The sequence below is a fragment of the Malaclemys terrapin genome, chromosome 13, assembly GCF_027887155.1.
Source record: "Malaclemys terrapin pileata isolate rMalTer1 chromosome 13, rMalTer1.hap1, whole genome shotgun sequence".
Classification (NCBI taxonomy): domain Eukaryota; kingdom Metazoa; phylum Chordata; order Testudines; family Emydidae; genus Malaclemys; species Malaclemys terrapin.
This window is the reverse complement of record NC_071517.1, coordinates 24665418-24689395: the sequence shown is the minus strand read 5'-3', so window position 1 is coordinate 24689395 and position 23978 is coordinate 24665418. Positions and strand designations below refer to the sequence as shown.

Sequence of the window (23978 nt, the reverse complement as noted above, 5' to 3'; positions counted from 1 at the left end):
GTGCATCCATTTAACTAAAGTGATTTCAAATTGATCTTTATGCATGTAGACAAGCCCTCAGTCTTCCGTCTCAAAGGGGTCAAAACCAAAGTGACAGTCTGATCTGAAAAACAAGTTGGTTTAAGCAAGCAGCACACAGCACATTTAACCACCTGTTGCCTTTGAAAGGTAGTGTCAGTTCAATGAGTGATACTGAACCAGTGATGGAGAACCTAAGGGGAGACGTAACTCGACAATAGGTGGAGTGTGGTTTGCCAAGTCTCTTCCCAATGTCTGCATTGAGGGAAATGATTTATTGAAAAAGGAATTCGAGCACAGAGGCTCAGAACCCTGCATTCCTCCCAACAGACATGAGGGTGAAAACTGGTGAAGTCTGGCTAACTCTTCATTGTTCTGGGATCTGAGATGACCAATTTGATACTGATGGCCTCTCAGGGTATGTCTAGATCAAAGCTAGCACTGTCTACCCACGGTGGGAAGTACTCTCTCAACTGTAGGCTACATCTATGCGACAAGCTAGGAACATGATTTTCCTGCTTGTGCACCCAGACTTGCTCTAGCTCGAGTATAAATAGCAGTGTAGCTGTAGTAGTGGCAACAGAGGCATGGCTGAGCTGTGCAGAGTGCAAACCTGTCTAAAGCCTTAGGGATGGCCAGTAAGTCTGAGCGTTGAGATAATGTTGCCAACTTTCGTGATTTTATCCTAAGTCTCATGATATTGGTGTGATACTTAAAGTGCCAGCGCCCTGAGTCAGCTGAGCGGGTGAGAGTCTCAGCTTTCATTAAAAAAAAATATATATATATGTTTCGAGCCCTCAGGGTTGGGGAGAAGAGATTGAAATGTACCCTGAGTACACCCTACCGGGTGAGACACTAGAAGGCAAATAAAAAGAACCTTAAATGTATTATTTTTTAAACTCTCATGATTTTGGAGGGCCTGAACTCTTGATTTCTGAATGCATGGGATTGGCAATCCTGGAATCTTCATTTTCAGGATAGTTGGTTTATTTCCTCTTGGCTTTCTGTTGTTTTAGACCAATACAGTTTATAGATTGGAAGGAACCTCCTGATACAGTTATTAGGGATATTCGATCACCAGATCGTTTTGTGTTTTGTTATTTTTTTCTTTTTTGGGTTGTGGGTTATTCCCTCTCCCAAGCTTAATAAGCTAACATACAGAAATCACTATGAATTCTCTGTTTTTGTTAAGCACACATGTATTCACCCTATTCCAACTGATCTCTCTATTTTGGTTTCTCCATAATATATTTTTTAAACTGCCTAATCCTTGTAATGCCTCCCTTAGCTAACACAGAGTTGGTTAATGAGTCTGGCAATAATAGCTCCCTGTCTGATTTTGACCTTTCCCAGTTAGCAATAAACAGTGATTTTTCCCCAGAGTTTTGCACAGAGATGGAATTTGCACAGCTGCTCTTGTTCAATAATACTTGTGATATAACCCCACCCCTTGTCAGGGCACCACATGCCAGCCTCATTGGGGATGTCAATGCAGATCGGGGATGGGGTCTGCCATGGGGATGCTGCCTCGCAGCCAGCAGCCTTTACTCCACAGCTGTTTGCAGGTAGGTGTAGCAAATGGGTCCCAAGAGAGCTCAGAACCCATGTGAGAGCTGGGTGGATAAACAGCATCACTGCAGCTTTAGGGTCCCGTTCCACTGGGCTCTCGCATGGGTGAGACCCGGCTTCCTTCCATGTACAGGCTATGTATGGCCTGGACGAGTCCCAGATCCTGTCCTCTGGACGGAGCTGGGAGGAGGTTTGCCCACAGCTCTGCTTCCCCACTCACCAGTCTGCACAGCTGCAGACCCCACCCCCAGGGAGATGAGGTGAGTGCTCAGCCATGGCAGTGCCATGAAGGGCTGGGTGTAGCAGGCATCATCTAGCCCATAATAACCAATGAACTACACCATGGGTAGCTACAGGTACATTGAAGAAGCCTGGGAGGCATCAGGGAGGGGAAGGAAAGGAAGGATCTTTTAGAGGCACCAGGTATGATCTTGGGTGAGTCGCTGACTTGCTCTGGACCTCAGTTCCCCATCCTTCCTGTGCTCATACTCTCCATTTCGACTGTAAGCTCTTTGGTGCAGGGACTCTCTTACCATGGGGCTGTGCAGCCTCTACATAAGAACATAAGAACGGCCATACTGGGTCAGACCAAAGGGCCATCTAGCCCAGTATCCTGTCTTCTGACAGTGGCCAATGCCAGGTGCCCCAAAGGGAATGGACAGAACAGGTAATCATCAAGTGATTTGCCCTTTTGCCCATTCCCAGCTTCTGGCAAACAGCACAATGGGGCCCTGGTCTGCCGGGGCCTCTAGCCAGCAGTATAATGCAAATGATTATCAATAATAATAATAATACAGGCCAGCATGGCAGTTTCAGCCCTGTCTAGCTCAAATCAGGTGTCACAAAATGCAGTTTGTCTGGCTGGCTAACTGAGTGACTGGCTGAGCACAGACACACAGTCTGGTTCCAGGAGGTTTTTCTCTTGCTGAGGCAGGGGGGTAATAAGGCCACCCATAGCTCTGGGCTCCCCAAAAAAGTGTCATGGGGGACAAATCTAGTCCCTGCCCCCACCCCTAGCAGGGACCCTGTTCCAGCCCTGCTTGTCCCCTGCCTCTTGTCCCACAGAGTGTTCTTCGGCTGGGGAGTCTCCCCAAACGACCACCACAGTGCATGAGCTGGTGCTGCCAGGAGTTGAGTTTTCCGTGCAGAGCGGCAGCTGGGTCAAATTTTAGCAGTGTTGCAACCACGCAGCTGGAGCAACACTCTGAACCGCTCCATCAGTAGCTGTATTGATTTAGTGTGGGATCACTGCCTGAAAGTGGACAGGCCATGGCCCCCGGCTCCGCGGTCTATGGAACTCTGAGCAGGTGAAAACAACTTTGGGGGTCGTTCGCCTCCCCCAGCCCTCTTAGTTAATGCCACTGTGCTGGAGCCCTGATGGGTTAAGTGCTGGGTCAGTGGAAGAGCTGGATTCCCCACTGGGGTGTGACTGACTTTCGTATAATTTACCCAGAAATACCTACTGGAAATAAAGGGATAAATAAAGTTGGGGTTTTCCAGGGGACTAAGGCAAGCTCTCTCCCTTCAACACCTGGGGAAATCCCAGCCCAAATCAATCATCATACTACAGTAGCTAGACATGGCACAGAAGGTCTGTGCTTTGCTAGTTCATTCTGGGTTTAGCAGGCAGCATCTTGCCTATAATAACCAACGAACAGCAACATAGAAAAATCTGAAAGCTGTTCCAGGAATTGCTGCTAGGAGCAGTTCCACAGACAGACAGGCTCTGCACACTTTAGCTAGTAGTACCGTGTGTCTGGAGAGGGAGGTGGAACTGTATGTGCAGAAATATCCCACTGATTAGCTAGCTAGTGACCAGCCAGGGCTCGTTATGCCCTGAGGGCGGATGAGGGTTATTCTCTGAGGGCCAGTGCAATGGATTATGCACCACTTAGGCACTAAGGATAGTGCTAAAGTGGGGCTTGAGCAGTGCACTGGTGTTGCCCCTTTGTACAGGAGCCAGTTGAACTTCGTGACCTGCCCAGCTTTCTGTGGGGTTACTTCTCCAGCTCTCAGTCACTTCCCTTTGTCTGGGTGGAGGGGAGACCCAGGCTGAGAGAGGCACCACAGGGGCCTTTTATTATCCTGACAGAGGCCATGTTCCTGCCAGCCCCCAATCCTCAGCCCACTTCACCCACTGGGACAGTGACCAATCAGCACCTTGGGCACCAGCCATCTTGATAGCCTAATGCTGCCACCTCCACCCTCATCCTCACCTGGCAGGGTGGAGCTCTAGGTGACTATGGCCAAACCCTGCCTTACTCAGGCCTGCATTACACACAGGGCTTGTCCCAGTGTAGCTATGCCGGGTGGTTTTTTACTGAGGAGGTTATACCAGTGCAAGCCCTACTGTGGATGCCATTATATCTGTTTCAAAGTGTATTATACAATTATAGCTCATGCTCCTTCCTGTTTGGGACTAGCTGTATTGTATAAACACATTTATACTGGTATACTTGCATCCACGCTAGGAGGTGCACTGCTTAAACTATCCTGGTCTAGTTGAAGTGATACAACTTCTGTGTAGACAGGGTCTCAGTCCTTAAATCCAAGTGAAGCCAGGAGGGATTTGCCTGAAAAGAATGTGAGTGAGGATTTCACAACTTGGGCCACAGATGTTCAATCTGCTGTAATGATGCTAATGGTTTTGATGATTGCTAGAAGAGAAACCTTCTCAGAAAACACGACAGCATCACCTGACAAATACAGAGTTTGACAGTTATAGAAAGTCAGAAAGAAAGAGGCCGTGTTCATATACTTCAGATTGACGGCCCTTTGAAAAAAACAGTAAAATTACCTGTCAAAAGAAAAAGTCATTAAGAGAGTCCAGGTTGCAGATATACCGCACTTAAACACTAGAGAACATCAAAAGATGTCATAGTTAATGAAAACTTCCAGGCTTTCAAATACTCACTTTTTAGGTTAAGGTTTAACCCTAAACTTTACCTTGTATCCCTATGTGATATATTTAAACATATCCTCCTACAGCTTTGTTGGACAGTGGAGCAATTTCAGGAGATGGGAGATTATTATAACCTGTATGTATTTATAAGCCTTTGTACGGTGCTCAGATACCATAGTCTTGGGTGTCAATACAAGAGCCTGGATAGATAGCTGGATGATAGATTTTGACAAATTTAGCTCCTCTATGGGAAGTGTTACTATCTTTATTTTCAGATAGAATTACTCAAGCACAGAGAGGTCAAGGGTTACATTTTCAAGAGTACTTGTTAATATTCTGGATCTCAGCTATTGGGAGTCCAATGTAAGACACCTAGGCCAAGATTTTCTGAAACTGGGTGCTCATATTGGGCTTCAAAGTCCATATTTGGGCTGGGATTGTCAAAGGAGCCCACAACTCAGTGAAAGCTGGGCACTAACTCCCTTTATACTGCTTTGAAAATTCTAGCCTCAAACATGTAAATCGATGATTTCCAGAGGTGCTGAGCATCTACAGCTCCTTCTGGCATCAGGGGGAGATGCTGGGCTTTCTGCACTTTTGAAAAATCAGCCCAATTATTTAGATATGTTTAAATATGCATTTAGGAGCCTAATTTGAGGCATCCAGTTTTGGAGCCTAATTTGGCCTAATTCCAGCTTCTTCCTCAAGACGTTTCCACAGAGCCACACTTTAGAGGCGTGTGTTTGGCTGCATAGCCAAGGAACCTTCTTGTGCTGATGGGACAGTCAGGGTCTTTTGCTGGCCTGGCACTGGAAGGTCCAGATGATTCCACTGTTGGGTATGCAAAGCAGCGGACGATGTAAGTCTATGGATGAGTCCCTAGTGAACAGATCTGTAATGCATATTGGGACATGGTGGTGTTCCCATTTCACAGGGCAAAGATTTTCTGAATGTTGCCAGAAAATATATGAATGCACACATTCCTCTGCACTGGGAGACAGGGCTCATCTATGAACCTCTGTTGTTCACGGTCTTTGGAATCCTCATGAATTAAGGGTCCCATATATCTTCCACAGCTGAGGGCCACAGACTAGATCTCAAATCCTCTCTTCCTTAGATCCAAGGTAACCAGTGCAGCTTCTTACCCAGAATATGGCTGCCATGTATTAGCTGGACTGGGGGAGAGGCAGGGCTGGGTCAGGAGCGTGCATTTGTAATAGAGTGACCCTGTCTGCATTGCCGCTGGTAAGCACAATAAACACTGCAGCCCTTAGGCCCATGTCTGATTCTCACAGGCATGGATTTGTTTGGTTTAGCTGTAGGGTGCACAAACATCTCCACGGTTTCAGAGCTGAAGGTCTTGACCTGACCCAGTCCCTGTGATTGTGACATTATACCCTTGTATTCACACCCTATACATTATTGTAATATTTTTGTACAAAGTATTCCTTGTGTGGTATCTGAAAACTCATAATTTGTTGGTCATTATTGTCCTGGTAAAATATGCGTAGTGACAGTGTATGTGACTGTAGTGGGGTGGTCACCTGCTCCAGCCCTGGAAGGGTTAAAGCCAGCCCTGGGAGAGGGCTGAGGCTGTGAAGCAAAGCCTGGGCTGATTAGGAAGGCAGGAACAGCTGAGGCCATGCCCCAATCAGGCCCAACTGGTCCCTATAAGAGGCTGCGAGCCAGAAGCCCAAACACTCTCTCTCTGCTTGTAGAGAGAGAAGGGCCTGGCTGCTAGGGAGCAGAGCAGGGTACTGGGAGTGGAGCAGGGCTGGGGGAAGGCTAGAGGAGCTGAGGAGCTCCAGGCTGCGGGCCTAGCTGAGGGCCTAAGACAAGTACTGGGGGTGCAAAGGGGCAGCCCAGCAATAGGTAGAGGCAGCAGGTCCAGACCCAACCTTGCCTATGATGAATGGCTTACACTGTGGTCTGCCCAGTGTGCGGGGCAAGTTGGTGACTGGCAGTAGCCTCTGACTGAGGTGAGGTGGGGGTAGTGGATGTGGCTTCCCCTGAGTGGGGAGACCTGGAAAAACAGTGGGGGTACTGTCAGGGGGCAGCACCCAGTGAAAGGGTTGCCCGGGGTCTGGGAGGGACATGGGGGCCAGCGGAAAAGTGAGGCACCGGCTGACAGAGGGCGCTCCGGAGGCTGGAAGCTAATTCCCCGAGACGACCATCAGAAGGTACCACGGTGGTGAGTCTACGCACTGTTACAGTGACGTTTTAGGATGCCCCTGTATGGTGTTATTAACACATGTTCCCAACCTCCCAGTCCTGCCCAAACAGGTTGGCAAACAGGTCTGTCCTACACAAAGGAATAGGCGCGCTGCTTAAGTTTCATTTAAGCAGTAAATAGTCACCAAGCAGGAAGGGAAACTAGGGAAGCTCAAACGCGTGAAGACAAGCAGCGGGAACATCCTTCCACACAGACTTCTTGTCTACTCGTGCCCAGCTGGGAATATTTTTTCAAGAGGGAGACTGAAACTATAAAAGGAGGGAAAAACACCCCAAGGCACCCTCCCACTCTCCCCTTGCCCATTGCATTCACTGCACTTGAAGTGACAAAGGAAGCATTCTCTGGACTCTGGAAGAGGGGTCCTGACCTCTAGGATTTGATCAGTAAGACTGCTAAAAGCATTCGGTGAGAAACTGCTTGAATCTTATATAGTTTGTTAAATTAGGTATTAGTAAATATCATCTTTTTATTTTTATTGTAACAATCTCTGACCTTTATGCCTTATTACTTGGACTCATTTGAAATCTCTCTCTTTGTAGTTAAAAACTTTTTGTTTTATCTAATCCAGTGTATTTAAATGTAAGTGTCCAGGAAACTCCATTTAGGGTGATGGGATGTGGGCTTATTATTCTTTTTAAAGAAATAATGGACTTAGTATAACTTGTATTGTCCAGGAGAGGGCTGGGCAGAAGAGGACATGCATTTCTTGGGGAAAATCTGAGACCTGAGATGTGTTGGGGTCACCTTGCAGTATAACCCAGGCTGGTGAGAGCCAGAGTGTAACCCATGCATGGCTGGCAGGCTGCAGTTACACACAAATACTCGGGGTGCGGTTTGCCTGCTGGAAGGCTGTTTGTGAATGGCCCAAGTGGGAGCTACTTCAGCAAGGCATTGTAAGGCACCCAAGGTTGCAGGGCAGGGGTGACACGGCTGCTCATTAGTCTGGACTGTAGCCTGTGTCACTGTAATATTGGGCTTTCTCTTGTTTATGACTTCAGACTTGTACTCTGTGACTACCAGGTCCCTGTGAAAGGGGCACTCCTGTGTCTGTATCAAAGAAACAGAGCTGTCCAGCACAGGCCATGTCATACACAACAGACTTCTTGAGAGCTGTCACTTACTTGATTACTGAGATAGAGCTAAGCCTTACAGGAAATGTAATCAATTATTGGTAGTCTTTTGGGAAAAGTCTTTGGCACAGGTCATCCTGGCCAAAAGCTAAGTAGATAGGAGTTTGTACTCAGTGCTATCATTTGGCTGCTCTCCCTACATTTATCCATATCAAGGCCCATTTCACCGGGCAGCGGCAGTTTCAGTGATGTGTTCTCAAGAATGTGTCCGCATCAGAGATGTGTAGGGCAGCTGGACAGAGTTCAGTGAACATCTTTACAAGCCCCTAATGTCTGGAGAGTGCAGCGGGATAAAGTTCAATGGGACTGCTCAGTGTGAGTAGGGGGGACAGGAGCAAGTCCTAGGGAGAGGGCTTACAGTTTGTTGTCAAATTTTGTTACATTTCCAGATTTTCAAATTTTTCTTTTTGGCTTTTTAAAATACACTATATTTTATGTTTCAGTGAGGTATATCGACATCCTTAGTTCTGTGCTACAGAACATTTTTATCCAGTACCTAGGCATAGTATATAAAGCAAATGACACATTTCAGGAAGCCTCACACATGCAAATCAGTTACAGAACAAAAGGCAGTATTTTCAATTGGTAATCAATAAACAGACATATATTTACATGACTTCCACTGTGAAATGAAAACATTTACCATCTCAAGAAAGCAGAAATTCAAAAACTGTGAAATTATAATCCATTGGCTTCACTGGCATACCAGTTTATATCAGAAAAGCTGTCTATGAAGAGACAAAGAGCATTGGAGGGGGGTGAATGGGCAAGTTGGAGATATTTACAATAAGCAGGCATGTGACTTCTTTATCCCGTAGATTATAAAGGGTAAAAGGCTTCCAGGAGAAGATGGGGTGTCCTGCTCAGAGTGATGTACCCATCACCATAGGAAATTAGACTTAATTCAGCAAACCAGCCCTATGCAGCACAGCATTTAAAGCATGTGTTTAACTTAAAGCAGGTAGCAACTACTGTACCTGGTTAAAGTCAAGCACATGCTCAACTGCTGTGCTGAACCAAGGAGAGGGATTTCTCCTAAAGCAGATCTATATTGCACTTTCTGTGGTGGAAATACCCAAATGCACTCACCTGAGTAATCCAACTGAAGCTGATGAGACTACGTGTGTACTCAACATCAGTAAGAGTTTGGAATTGGATTCTGCTGGAGAGTGGTAGCAGAACACAACACATGGTAGAAATCAGCAGCAAGCTGCTGATACTAGCCAGAGTGAAAATGGATCCATAGAATGGAACAAAGACAGACTGACACTCCAAGGGACATAGAAATGTATTAGGGATAAGTCCATAGAATAGACCACCACCAGCTCCATGAAATGGATCAGATTACAGCCCAGATACAGGAGGCACGTGTCCCTCCCTCACTGACATGAATGTTCCCAATCATTTCATGAGCTTTTTGAGATTGGTGTTTGGTTGATATTTAGTCTGAAGTACCTGCTCCAGGGCAGCCAGACAGTGAGTTACCTGCTCTAACTGCAGATTGGGGAGACAATCGGAGGTTCAGAGAGAGCCACGCAGGCTTTCCCCATCTCTGGTATAAAGTAGGTGGAATTCCGGATGGTTCTGTAAGGATGAGGGAGCGTGTTGTGATGAGTAATCAGAGGCAGCGCAGCAGAGAAGTCAGTGAGGAAACAGCCACATGTATCATCACTCGCTTGGGGTAATGAAGTGACTTTTCCGCTGCAGCTCTGCCTCAATAGAAAGTGACAGGGAACAGCGTTGCAGACCAGAGATGTCAGTGCAGCAAGTGCAATAGGAAAGGAAGTGGAATTACTGCCTTGTCATTATGCCCTTGCAGCTCACAGGCTAATGAGATACAAAAAAAAAAATGAAATGAGCTGACACCTACTTAATCTCTTCAGAGAAGAATATTTACTTGGGTTAGTCTTGACTGCAGCCTCGTAAGATGGCGGGAGATGGGAGAGGTTCTGGAAGGACCTGGAAAAGGAGAGATCATAGGGCTCCGTGGCGGAAGTGAGGATATTGTTCATCCGTGGTTTTTCTGCAAGAAAGAATAAAAACATGTCCACACAATGCACCAGGGGTCAGGGAAGAGAGGTGAGCCATGCCCATCCACCTGCTGGGTAGCAAAGCCACTCCCATATATCTGAACCAAATCTGACAGCTAGGCACTACAATATAATTCAAACTGACACCCGCCAAGCCATGGGAAATGAAACCCAAGACTTTGCTGCCTTTATTCTCCACTGCAACTATTAACAAATGCACGCTGCGGTGAAGTGCAGAGCACAGACACCTTTGCTAAGTCAATGGTAAAGAGAGTCATCTCGTTATGGACAGAGAATGCTACACTCCTGCCTATTCCCCAGGGGCTCCAATTTCTCATCTCTAAGGACAGAGTTGGCACAGATGCCATTAACATCTATGTATGAGCAATCAAACCCGCCATATGGGGACAATGATTTTTTGCATTCTGCACTCTAGTGTCTCAAGTTTATTGTAAAATACAACACACCCTCCTTTTAAGTCAGCCACAATTTCAAACACTGCCCCTTTTGGGGATGGGGGCTCTTCATTTCTCCTCCCCCCCTGCACTAGATGGAGTCTACTATTGCTATGTGCAATTCAGACTGGCTACTAGCCCTAAGAATTCACTGTCTGAGTTCTGGTATCATCCCATTCTCTCTTTGGGAGGAGACTATTGTTTTAAGGGTTGGATTGAGGAGAAATAGTGATGGTTCCTGAAGCCTCCTGTGTTGTCTGATGCCAGCCTGACTCCTGTCATGACAGGAAATCTACAGGACAGAGACTGTAAAGGGTTTAAGGCCCATGCACAATTGAACTTTCATCCTGGCATCCTAAAAAAGGCTGATGTCCCAAGCCAAAATAATTCTAGGAAGGGTCAGATGCATGTTGGGAACTTTTGTTTTGAGAACTGGGTTTTTGCTGATGTTTCTGAGCTGCCTTAAGGTAGCTCTGTTGAAGGGTATTTCCACAGAGCAGCTGGAAGAGTGCTTCCCAGCCTGGGTAGACAGACACATTAGCGCTACTCAAGCTAGTGCACTAAAAACAGCAATAAATAGACGGGAGTGTCTAAAAACAGTGCACTAAAAACAGACAGGAGTGTCTCTCAGGGAGATGGGGGGCGTTTGCTTTCAGTGACTGACCTTTCTGCGTCACGGTCTAAAGTGCACAGCTGAACTTCAGACCATCGTGTTTCTCAAATCTAACAACACATCCTAGATAGTCTTCGAGCTGAGCTCCTGCCTCTGCTGGAGCTGTCAACAGGGCACAGGGGAACTCTGTCCCATCAGACAACCCAGGATGGTCTCTTGACCTAACCGTCCACCCATCAGGAGTGAGTGGGTTGCTCTGGAGAAAGGGGCCATGTGCTAGGGCCTGAAGTCGCAGGAATGGCCACGGGCCCCATCACCTCTTGTGCATGGGGCTCAGAGACTGCATGTCTATAGAATCACAGGACTGGAAGGGACCTTGAGAGGTCATCTAGTCCAGGCCCCTGCACTCATGGCAGGACTAAGCATGGGCAGCAGGTGAACCCCACTTTCGGGGAGGCTAGCCCACCAGCCCTGCCCCTTCCACCTGAAGCTCCACCCCCCAGCTCCCTCCTCCCCAATCCCTCCTCCCTCACTACACCTAGAGCCCCAAGCCCCCCACAGCCCAAGCTGCGCTGGCCTGGCCCGGGTCAGCCTGAGCGACCCCAGTCACATGTCCCTGGGCCACACTGGCCGCCCCAGCCCCAGCCAGCCACGCTGACCCTGGGGCCAGTCTGAGCTGCCCCAGCTGGCCCAATCCCTGGGCCGGCCTGAGCACCAGCCTGAGCCATCCCTGGCCACCAGATGATCCCCAAGCTTCAGGCTGCAGCTGGAGTTGAGCCCCCACCAGCTTCAGGATGGGTGGACAGAGCGTGGGTGGGACCACAGCCTCGGCCTTAGCCTTCCCTGCCCTATGATACCCTCCGCCCCTGGGACTAAGTATTATCTAGACCATCCCTCGCAGGTGTGTGAGGCCTCACTGGGTTCAGTCGTGCTGCAGCATATGGGGGAAGTTAGTGCCCAGTGAGTGAGGATGACAAGGTCTGGCTCTCGGTCAGGAAACCACAACACTCCTTCCTGCTGACTGATCGGTCCATGGTTTTTATAGAACACCAGTCATGATGGCAGCCCCCTCCCCAGCATCCTGCTTCCTGGTGACTCTGCCTACAGGGAGCAGACAGGGCCAGCTCCAGCACCAGCCGACCAAGCACGTGCTTGGGGCAGCACCTTAGAAGGGGCAGCCAATGTTGGGGTGGCGGGGGGGGGTGCTCGTGGTGTTTTTGTTTTTTCATTTGGCGGGGCGGCGCTCAAGGGGTATTGTTTTTGTTTCGGCCGTGCAGCACGGGGGGTGTTTCGGCGGTGCGGAGCTGGGGGGCGGGAGGTGTTTCGGCGGCACAGCGCTGGGGGGTGGGGGGGTTTGGGCGGTGGGGCGCTCCAGGGGTTTGGACGGCCCGGCGCTCGGGGGGGCGGGGGGTTGGGTGGCCCGGCGAGGCGCTGGGGGGGCGGGGTCGGCGGCGCAGCGCTCGGGGGGGAGTGATGTTACGGCGGGGCAGCAAAAAAAAGTTCGAGCCGGCCCTGGGAGCAGAGCTTGATATGGCTTCCTCTGTTGGCAGGTGGCTCTGCTCCCAGCATTGCTCATAGGCGATGAGTCACTGAGGGAATCCCTGACCCCAAATGTCATGTCGAGCACAACCCCCAGCTCCCACGGACAGGCATGGAGATGCTCCCTTTGATGTCAGTGACACCTGGAGTTAGGGGCTACTGCAACTCTGTGACTGACTCACTAGCTGACCCTGGGCAAGTCACTGTACCCCTTGGTGCTGAATTTTCCCCATCTGATAAATGGGGTTCGTGACACTTACCCACCTTTGTAAAGTGCTTTGAAATCCTCAGCTGCACTGCACTATGGAAGTGCTAGTTCTCACGCAGCGTAATGATGACAATTAGTATTGTAACAGAAAAAGGCTCAGCCTATACTTATTGTCAGAAATATCATTTTTTCAAGCTTGGCATGATTTTTATTCTAATTGTGGGCTTTCCTTGTCACTCCAGAAATAGGAGTTGGTTTAAAACCAGTCTTGTGTAAGGAGACTTTTGTGATGCAGGCTGCCGAGAGTGATTGTGATAGGAAGACAGTGTGATGGGACTCCGGGAAGGAGGGTTCATGCCGATCGCTGTGAACTCCCTAAAGGAAGTGCTGTTGTGCACACCGGCCTCTGCATTACTGCCCTCCCGGGCTGCAGGAGACATGAAATTTGCACCAGTTGTCCATTCTCTCCAATGTCAGCTCCCAGGTTTTGTGTGTCCCTTGTTAACATATGGAAGCCCTAGGTATCCTGCTTTCTGGCCTTGGGGAGTAAAGTGTTTGCTTAGGGTTACAATGTGACACTGTAGATGTTTCCCTCAGGTGTTTCCCCAAGGGCCACTTATAGCAAGCCTGCCAAACTATTTCTGCCCAAAGCTCTGATCCCACAAGCTCCTAGAGCCCTGCACCCACAATGGGTCCTAACAGGACTTCCCATTGGTGCAGGGTCCGTTTGGGCATGTGAGCTTGCAGAATCAGGCCTGCATTCATAAAACTCCTTTCACTAAAAGATGTATAGATTTCTGCAGCAATTTCTGGTGCAGGAACGAGGGGCAGCCTCCAGCAGAGTTCAGGCTCCTCACTTGCATATTGCTTTGTTATTTGTCACAGAGGGAGGCCATGGGTCAGCATCTTGAAACAGAGCCCTCTGCCTGCTTGCTAGCACTGAGCATGCCTCCAGCGATGATGACGGGTGCATCTGTATTTTAAAATGCTAGTGGAGAAAAGAGGCCAAGCCACTCGGTCCAGGCAGTCTGCAGAGTTTGCTTGATATTGAAAGCACATCTCTTTGCCGAAAGTCAGGTGGAGTGACTGAAGCCGGAGTTTAAAATAGTCTTTCATCAGCCCAGCCAAAGGCCTGTCGAATGATGACATTGATATCTCTCCGGTGTACGGGTTTTAAAGTAGGCAGAGATCAGGCCATTCAAAATAGCAGTGATCACAACTGCTGGGAGCCTAGTGTCAGGCTGTGGGAGGGACAGGGTCCTGGCCGAGCGTGCAGTAGGCCTGGGTCATGTGACCTAGTCTGAAGGGATTCAGGTAGCGGCTGGGTCTGACAGATATGGCAAGAGCGCAAAATTCTGATGTCACTAGGAGACACTGCCAGCCAGCCTGCTCCGAGAGCTGAGCTCCTTCATCCCTGCATCAGCCTCATGCAGCAACAGGGCCTGGCTCCGCTCAGGCTGCTCGTGCTGCCTGAGGAGCCCCCAAAGGCACCACTGTCCAGGCTTTGCTTTTGTCTGAGCATTCCCTAGGGTTACCATACGTCCGGATTTTCCCGGACATGTCCGGCTTTTGGGGGCTCAAATCCCCGTCCGGGGGAAATCCCCAAAAGCCGGGCATGTCCGGGAAAATCGGGAGGCTCGGCCGGGGCCTCTTTGTGCGGGGCCGGAGGCATGGTGCCGGGCCGGGCCCGCGGGTTGGGGAGCCGGGCCCGCGGGTTGGGGAGCCGGGCCGGGGTCGGGGGTCGGGGGGCCGGGCCCGCGGGTCGGGGAGCCGGGCCCGCGGGGCGGGGGGCCGGGGTCGGGGGGCTGGGGGCTGGGCCGGGCCCGTGGGTCGGGGAGTCGGGCCGGGGTCGGGGGGCTGGGGGCTGGGCCGGGCCCGTGGGTCGGGGAGTCGGGCCGGGGTCGGGGGGCCGGGCCCGTGGGGCTGGGAGCCGGGCCGGGCCCGCGGGTCGGGGAGTCGGGCCGGGATCGGGGGGCCGGGCCCGAGGGGCTGGGAGCCGGGGGGTGCGCCGGGCCGCCGGGGGTGGTCGGCCGGGGCCGGCACCCCAGGGCCCGAGCCGACCCAGGCGGGAGCCGCCGGGGGAGCCAGCCTGGGCTGAGCTGAGCTGGGCTGGGCCGCGCCTCCTCCCCCCCACACCCCTCCTTACCTGCTTCAGGCTTCCCGCGAATTAAATGTTCGCGGGAAGCAGGGGAGGGGGCGGAGACTTTGGGAGGGGGCGGAGTTGGGGCGTGGGCGGGGCCCCCGGGAGTGTCCTCCATTAGGTGGGACAAAATATGGTAACCCTAGCATTCCCAGCAGGCTAGGTGAGACAGTCCAAGGATGGCGTAGGGGCGACCAGACTCCTAGTCCTGACTCAGCCACAGTCCTTCCTCCGAGCTCTCACACCGGCAGCACAGCTGGTGGCACAGCTCTCTGCAGCTACCTCCCCAAGGAGCACTCTCAGGGAGAAGGGCCTGCACACCTCAGCCTGCAGCCCAGCACCAGCCCAGGGACACAGGGGAGCCAGCTGGCATGGCCCTTATCCCGGAGCTGCTGGGGCTGTGCAGGCTAGGACAGCTCTTTGGCCCAGGGCCGGCTCTAGGCACCAGCAAAACAAGCTGGTGCTTGGGGCGGCACATTTTTAGGGGCGGCATTCTGGCGCGGGCCATGCCGCCCCTAAAAATGTGCCCCGGCTGCCCTAACTCACCTCCGCTGCTGCCGCTCGCGCACCCGCCCTCCCAGGCTCTCAAACCTGGGAGGGAGGGGGAGATCCCGAGCGGCTGCGGCGCGCGAAACAGCTGATTCGCTCGCCGCGGCCGCTTGGGATCTCCCCCTCCCTCCCGGGTTTGAGAGCCTGGGAGGGAGGGGGAGCAGCGGCATGCGAATCAGCTGTTTCGCGCACCGTGGCCACTCGGGATCTCCCACTCCCTCCCGGGTTTGAGAGCCTGGGACGGAGGGGGAGACCCCGAGTGGCCGCGGCGCACGCGCTGCTTCTCTCTCTCCCTCCCTCCCTCCTAGGCTTGAGAGCCTGTGGGGAGGAGGCAGGGCTGGGGATTTGGGGAAGGGGCGGAGTTGAGGCGGGGCCGGGGGGTAAGAAAAAAACGGGGGAGGGGGGGCGGCCAAAATTGTTTTCGCTTGGGGCGGCAAAAATCCTAGAGCCGGCCCTGCTTTGGCCCCAGGGAGCTTTGCATAGGCATCAAATGGGGGGTATGGGACTGCCCTGGCCACACCTTCTCCTGACCCCAATATATCCCCTTGTGCCTCCCTCTACCTCTGCTCTCCCCATGACACACACACACACACACACACACATCCCAGAACGCCCCTGGCACCCAGGACTGCTATGGAGGCAGTGCAGAAGTAGCTCTATGCCTGGCATGGTGCAGGAGAGGCCTCACTTCTGCAAGGTGTGTGGGGGGGGAGGTAGAAGGGGGCTTTTTGCCCTGGTGCATGGGCAGCCAGAGTCTGGATATAAACCAGCCCAAGTAACAACAGACCCCGTGGTGGGATTCTGAACAGTGTGTAATGACTTGGGAGCAGCAGTCCCGTTGAAAGTCAGCTCATTGAAAGCCAGTGGTACTTGTGCTCCAATCTCACTTAGATACCTTTGAACATCCCACCTCTAATCAAGGTCTTTGTGGGGCCCCATCACCCCAGTGACTCTGTTACCAGAGAGTGGTACCAGCCCCATGAGAGCGCGCTGCGTCCCGACACCCCATCAGGCTCATCTGCATTTGCCTCAGTCGTCCTGCCTCACTGATGGGCAGATGGGCATTGGAGGAGCACACAGAGGGATGCAGAGGGCTTGCCTCTTCCTGCACTTCTAGACTCCTGCACTAGCAACTCTTCATCATTACTGCTGCCCTGAGGCAAACGACGGTAACATCTCGGCGCCTCCAGCATCTTTAGCCCTCTTTTTTGCTTTGAGGATGAAAGGACCCGATCCTCTGCTCACTGAAACTAATGGCAGTTTTGCCTTTCAGTTCAATGGAAGCAGGACTGGGCCCAAAGTGTGTGTCCAGCAGACACAGGATTAAGCCATTATCCTAATCTGCAAACACACAGGCTCTGCTGCGAGTACTTTGAACCGAGACGGGACTTAATGGCAAAAGCAGCAGGGGCTGGGTCTCCTGGCTCAGTTCCAGCAATGGGTTCTCTCCCATGGGATCTTCAGACATTCTCCTTTTCCCTAGGGAGCAGATACTTCCTCATTACAACCCAGAATCCAGTCTGCATGGCTCTGTGCGTTCGCAGTCGTCTTGCTCTTTCCACAGGTCTGGGTCAAATTCAGTCCTGCTGTAAGTCAGTGGCATTATGCTATCCGCTGCAGGCTGAATCTGACCTCTGGGTCTAACCCCATTACCCAGTGGACTAAGGCACAATTTCTTCAAACAAATTCCCCTGCACACTGAGAAATAGGGACCTTTTACCCCCTCACCAAAAACCATCACTTCTCACATTTGTTCCTGGCAGAAATTTGCTTTTCCTCTGCAGCAAAATTTTCAACACAATTTACAAAAAATGGGATGCAATTTGTAAACACAGCTTTTCATACCTGAGTTCAAAGCATACCTGGACAGTTCCCCCACAGGTAGGGTTGCCAACTTTCTGATTGCAGAAAACCAAACACCCTTACCACACTCCCTTCTCCAAGGCCCTACTCCTGCCCCACCCCTTCTCCAAGGTCCCACCCCCGCTCACTCCATCCCTCCTCCCCCTCATCACTCACTCTTCCTCACCCAGGCTGGGGCAGGAGGTTGAGCTACAAGAGGAGATGAGGGCTCTGGCTGGGATTGTGGGCTCTGGGGTGGGGCTGGGGATGAGGGATTTGGGGTGCAGGAGGGGGCTCCAGGCTGGGGCAGGAGGTTGGGGTGAGGGAGGAGATGAGGGCTCTGGCTTGGGGTGCAGGCTCTGGGGTGGGGCCAGAAATGAGGGGTTCAGAGAGTTGGAGGGGGTTCAGGGGTAGGGCAGGGGGTTGGAGTGCAGGAGGGAGTTCAGGGTGTGGGCTCCAGGTGGCGCTGACCTCAGGCGGCTCTTGGAAATGGTGGCATGTCCCCCCTCTGGCTGCTAGGGTGGAGGGACCAGGGGGCGCCGTGTGCTGCCCCATGCACAGGTGCCACCCCTGCTGCGGAGCTGGCGCTTGGGGTGGGGACAGCATGCAGAGCCCCCTCACTCCTGTGTCTAGGAGCTGCACACGCCAGCTACTTCCCGGGAGCTGCTAAGAGCTAGGGCAGGCCCCCTGCACCGCTGAGCAGACTTTTAATGGCTCTGTCAGCAGTGCTGACCGGAGCCAACACACACATCCTTTGCATATGGCACAGATACAGTTGCACTAGTGACCCTAGAAACTGAAGTAAAGGCTGTGGGAAAGAAAGGCACTTCAAAAACCCACGGTTGTATTGCTCTTGTCCCTAGCAATTGCTCTCCGCTTTGTCCTATTCCTCCTTCGGAGCATTTCCATTCTAATGTCAGACGGGATGGAGACAGGCAGGCAGCTCCATTCCTGTAGGATGTGAATATCTAGGAGGTTTCCGTGTCTTCTGGTACCTAGTGAATTCTTAGCACCGAGACCTCCCCCGCCCCCATTGTACTGTGTCCCTTAGCACAGTGCTCACACTGACACTCTTCCCAGTTCTCTGAGCACATGGCACTTCTAGGGAAATGCAGGGCTGCCGTTGCAACCTCCCTCCCACCGTGTGTTCCCTGTGCTTAATTTAAACCTCTCTGTCACCAGCAAGTCTTCCCTCCCACAGCTCAGACACACAGTCGGGGAGAGAGGCTGAGCAGACAGCCCTACATCCCCGAAGGAAATAGCTTCCTCCCCCAGTCCTCACACACTGACAGCTCCCTGCAGCTGGATCACTCCGACAGCACCCCACTGGCTCCAGGCAGAACTATGCTCAGCACTTCAAACCCAGCCCAGCCTCCCCCGTTCCCCCTTTCAGCTGCTGTCCTCACTAACAGTGCTGCAGTTGCTGCAGCTACACAAGTTCACTTGTAATGGGGCCTCCTGCAGGATAACCGACGTCAGGGTGCAGCTTCCCCCGGGAAATCGCCAGGCTGCCTGTTGATGAGGCAAGGTGGGAGCTCCACTCGTCTCAACTGCACATTACAGTCTAGTTATAGTGCAGTGGGGTGAGTGTAGGCACCCAGAGCTGCATGGCAACTTTCAGGAACCATGCACTATGATTTGCTGCTGTCCTCAGGACTCACCATCCCTCTACCAACACCAAACAGCCATTTTCATCCGCTGGACAGAAGAAGAAAAGCCTATGACTCTAGAAGAGTCTGATTTTTTTTATCCCAATTCTCTGAGAAATCATTAGCCATTTCACACCAACACTAGGAATTTGGGCCATTTTCCTGTTAGCTCAGTAGTAACCAAATCTGTATTAATAAACACCTCTCCTCTTCAGCCGAGGCATGTCTATAGCTCCCCAGGCTGGGGTTGTTCTCTGGTAAACAAAACCTAACCTGAAGTTATCTAGTGAATGCGTTATTGCTTTGAGATCGATTTGTCTGGGTGATGTCTTCAGTCCATGTCTAATGGCCTGATCCCAGGATTAGGAAGTGCATTTGCACTCACTGTGGCAGTGGAAACAATTGATTAGATATTATACTGTAAGCAGCGACTTCATCAGCACTGAGACAATGCCCCCACTCCTCTGTTTGCGCTTGTGTAGCGAAGAATTAGGGTAACATCCCTTTGCAAATCTGTCAGCAAGAACCTGCATACAATCTACATTTTGCATGGAGGCTTGGATAAGCTAAAATAAGCCCAGTCATATGTATGGGATTTGTGTTTAGTGTCAAAGCAAGAGAGTTAATTGACTGCTTGCAAGAGGTGTGTGAAATTAAGTGCCACACTTTTCTAATAGGCTTGCACAGAATCAGTATGTCTGCTTACCATCTGTTTTTCATCCAGTCAATCAGGAGTAGCATATAATGAATCTGGCAAATGAGAGGTCACCTTGAAAACTACTGTCTATCTTCAGCAAAACTAAACTAAACTAAAGAATAAACTGAGATGGGTGCAGACTACTTGAGCTGACTTTTGCATAATGTATTTAAGACTCAAGGTCAGGGAACTGATGGGTTCCAGTCAGTAGGAATTGTGTGTGCAATTTATACACCATCACTAATTAAGTGGCAGTTTCTTTCTGCTTGGGAAGTGTTAGAATTTCCCTCCCTCATATTTATTCAGTTCATGAGCTAGGTTCTTCTCAGACATTGATGTTTTTTTTTTTTTTTTGTTCACATCACCTGTTGGCTTCTGTGAGCCAGGTGCAGGCTGGGAGAACACAGTCCCTCCCCACTTCGGCACAGTCAGAATTAAATCTCCCCTGCCCCTCCGCACACTTCCCCCAAACACAGAGAAAATGCCCAGAATGTACAGTCCTTTGGGATGCTTTAGGGGATAGAAGGAATGCTCAAGGTTACTGCGCTTGACTGCCACTAAACAGCCAGCCTTTACTCACCGTTCCCACACGTTGACAGCTGAGATACTGCAGTCATTTCTGATTCTAACTACATGGGAAGGCTTTTTTTTTTAAAAAAACTATAAGCAGGGACCATATTTTCTTGTGTTGGTACAACATCCAGCACAACAGGGCCCTGAGCCGGGCGGGGCCTCTGAGTAATACTGCTGTGATGGATCTGCCAAGCAGGGGACTGCAACTCCCATCAGTGCCCTCCCACTGCACATCCCTTTCCCCTGGCCAGGGAGTGGGGAGGTCCTCCACCAGGAAGTGGCTGGTCTGTGCTGGGCAGTGGCAGCTGCATGGCTAGCCAGGAGTTGCAGAGAAACTGGATGCAGAGAGGAATCCCCAGGAACCAGCTGCAGAGCCGTGTGCAGAAGAAGCTGTGACTGATGGATGCTAAAGCTGGGTGTGGGTCAGGGCCGGCTCCAGGCACCAGCTTCTCAAGCAGGTGCTTGGGGCGGCCACTCCAGAGAGGGGTGGCAGGTCCAGGTATGCGGCGGCAATTCGGTAGACGGTCCCTCACTCCACCTGGGAGTGAAGGACCTCCAGCCGAATTGCTGCTGCAGATCGCGATTGCGGCTTTTTTTTTTTTTTGGCTGCTTGGGGTGGCCAAAATCCTGGAGCCGGCCCTGGTGTGGGTCTGTGTGGTGCTTATGGGGATCCTGCAGCCGCTGGGCAGAGAGCCAGTGCAGAGAGGCCAAATGAGAGACACTCGCGGCAGAGCTAGGGGTGGCATTCAGGACTACTGACTCCCAGCCCACTGCCACCGTCCACTTTCCACCAACCCTTCCCTTGTGGCCTGGTTTCTCTTCAGCCTGGCCTGAAAACCTGCAAGCACCTGGTTGCTTGAATAGAGACTGGACTAGAGGATACCCCAGGCACTAGCCCTGACTCACAGCCGGATTTTCCAGGGACCCAGACAGAAGCTGTTATCGCTCACCTGGAAGTGGTTCAGCCTCCAGAGCTAGGGTACCTGCACCCTTCCCCTTCCTGACAGCCCTCGTAAATGTCGGTGTGGGACCTACCAGGGCTGTCGCCTACAAGAACTAACTGCTGAAGCACCCACAGTGCTTGTCTGAGTTGAGGTGCACCTGGTGCTATATTGGCACCCTAGGGGCTCGGTGTGCTGGGCACCCCGGTAGTTACACTGCCACAGTAATGCAGCTGTATCACTCTGCCCAGCTAGAGGAAGCACCATACGAAGGCACACAGGGGCAGTGCGCCCTGCTGAGCTCGCACAGAGGGCAGCGGAAGAGCTGGGGGTGGCACCCAGGGCTCCTGGCTCCCAGTGCAGTGCCACCATCCCCCTTCTGCCAGCCCCTTCCCTGCAGCCGGGTTTCTCTTCCACCTGGGCAATGCCAGGGTTTTCCATTGACTTCAATGGGAGGGGGCTGAAGTCTGGAGAACATCCAGCTCTGCTAGGCACTGCCTGCTGTGGTGCTCCGTGGGTGTGGGGCTGCATCGGCTCCATGTAGTGGGCGAGGTGGCATCGTGTCTGGTATGGCACCAAGGGGTCACAAAGGACCCGAGGCTGCATGCAGCACAGCAGGCTGGGCACTGCGAGGGAGCCAGGGTCTGGGTGTGAAGCTGCTTTTGGCAGCGAGTGGCTCAGCCGTGCTGCTCTGATCTCTCTCCCTCGCCAGGCACCGACCAGTGTTTTTACTGGGGCCCAGGTCAGAGCCCACAGGGCCCAGTCAGATAGCTCAGCTTCAGCTGCGTTTCCGTGCCCACCAGGGGCTGCTGGCCCTGCCAATGTAGGGCTGTGCTGTGCCTGTTCGGCCCAGGCCAACACTGGGGCTGGGGGAAGGAGCAGAACTACTTCAATAATTACTCCAGGGGCCCAGTTCCTAAGGGAGCCACAATGCCTCCTGGAGCTAGTAGGCTGCCAAGGGAGTATGCGTGCTGCTACACCCCTCAGGGCCATGGCCTCAGTGGCCCATTTGTGTAGCTGTGATAGCCCAGGCAGTGGCGTGAGCTAGCCGCCCCGAGTACATGCTCACGAGTTCAGGGTGGGTTTACTCAGTGTGGCTAGCCTGTTTTGCCACTGCTGCTCCTCATGCTCCTCTGGCTAGTCTGCTACTTTTAGCATGCTTGCTCGAGGAGCACTTGTGGGAGTCTGGTTCCTCGGAGCTAGGGCTGTCATTCCCAGCTCAAGGGAAGCTATACCCTGTGCGTGGCTAACATCCATGCAGAAGCTGGTGGGGAGCAGCCCTTTTGCTCTGTGCACAGAGACTGCAGTTTTATCTGGTCCCTGCATAGAAGCCCCCTTGGTCTTGTCCCCACTGCACTGAAGCTGGCTCCAAGCTCTCCTCCCATTACGCAGTGCCAGTGCTGCATGCAGCCTGGGCATTGTCCACCATTGGCTGCACTGCGGCTCTTTGCAACCAGAAGGACAAGGGGAAATTCCATTATTTGTAATGATCAAGGCTTAGATTCTGAAGAGTGCAGGAAAATCTGGGCAAACCCATGGCTCTGCCACCATTCTCTGCCCCCTACCTCTGTTCCAAGGAGAGCACTTATGTAGGGCCTGGTACAGCTTGTGTACAAGGAGGGGTGCCAATGCACCCCAAAGCTAGAGTGATGAGTTTGTGGGCAGGTGTATGCTAAGCTCAGGTGGACACAGAGACGTGAGTTTTATTTGCATGAAGAGTCTGCCCATATTTTGTGTGACACATCAACAGATGCCTTTTTACAACATTCACCCAGTGAAAGCAAATAGTGTCACCTATGAGAAGTGATGCAGCCCAACCTTCTGCTGCTCAGCGTCTGCTCATCACAACTTCAGGCTTCTGTCAAAGCACTTCCCGTTCCCTTAGCACTTCCTTCTGCTCAGCCATTTCAAGGTTCAGGAAGAAATCTGCTCATTCCTGAAACGTGCTCTTACAACCAAAATTAGCCTTAATAAAAGGAGCTGTTTAGAATGATGGCCAGCATGCTCCTAAAAGTGATATTGCACAACTCCAGAGCCACCTGCTACAGTCAGCATTGAAGACAGTAAGAGGCAGAGCCAGCTTAGACACATTCCTCAGCAGTGACACCTTGTGCATCTTCTGACTTCACATCAGTTTTATATCTGGTTTTTATGCTGCTGTGATTCAGTCTCTGGAGCTTTTAATCTGGCATTCTTCATCAGCATTACCTTCACTTTAAGATTTAGAATTCACTTTAGAAAAATTGCTTCCCCTTGTATATGGTTCAAAGGGGATGTTCTCCTGTTAAAAGCAGAGTTCAAATTACTACTTACTTTCAGGAGTATTAGATGCCAGTATTAGAGGTACTACTACACTGGATGGTCACTTGACATCTGTATTTTGAGCTAGAGCAGTTTCCATGGACACTGCCAGGCAAGGGACCCTGTTACAAAGCTAACCCGTAGTGCTTTCAAAGTAAAGCATAAGAAAGAAAAATAAACAATTATATATTGAACTAGAGTCACAAAAGTCATTGTGGCTGCCTGCTCTACTTGTTGTTAATACAGATTCTCAGAGAAATAACAATTAAAGGGCCTGTATTCAGGACCGGCTTTATGAACTGCAGGGCCCAATTTGAATACCCGGCAGCGGTCCGGGTCTTTGGCGGCACTTCGGTGGCAGGGGGTCTACTCTGGGTCTTCGCCGGCATTTCGCTGGCGGGGGGTCCACTCTGGGTCTTCCGTGGCACTTAAGGACCCCCCTGCCACCCAAATGCTGCCGAAGACCCGGAGCGGACACCCCACCGGGTGAGTAAAAAAAATTTAAAAGGCACCTAAGGCACGGGGCCCGATTCTGGGGAATCGGCCTAAAGCCGGCCCTGCCTATATTCCTCTTAAGATACATGCTCAA

General features: G+C 51.7%; 1 protein-coding gene across 1 annotated transcript in view; it reads right to left on the bottom strand.

The window, feature by feature from the left end:
* Nucleotides 1-23978, bottom strand: part of SHISA6 (shisa family member 6) — a 54751-nt gene that overhangs the window by 15825 nt on the left and 14948 nt on the right. The window contains exon 2 of the mRNA XM_054046717.1: nucleotides 9723-9875. Coding sequence (XP_053902692.1) covers nucleotides 9723-9864 — 142 coding nt within the window. The 5' untranslated portion in view covers nucleotides 9865-9875. The remainder of the gene's footprint in view (nucleotides 1-9722; nucleotides 9876-23978) is intronic.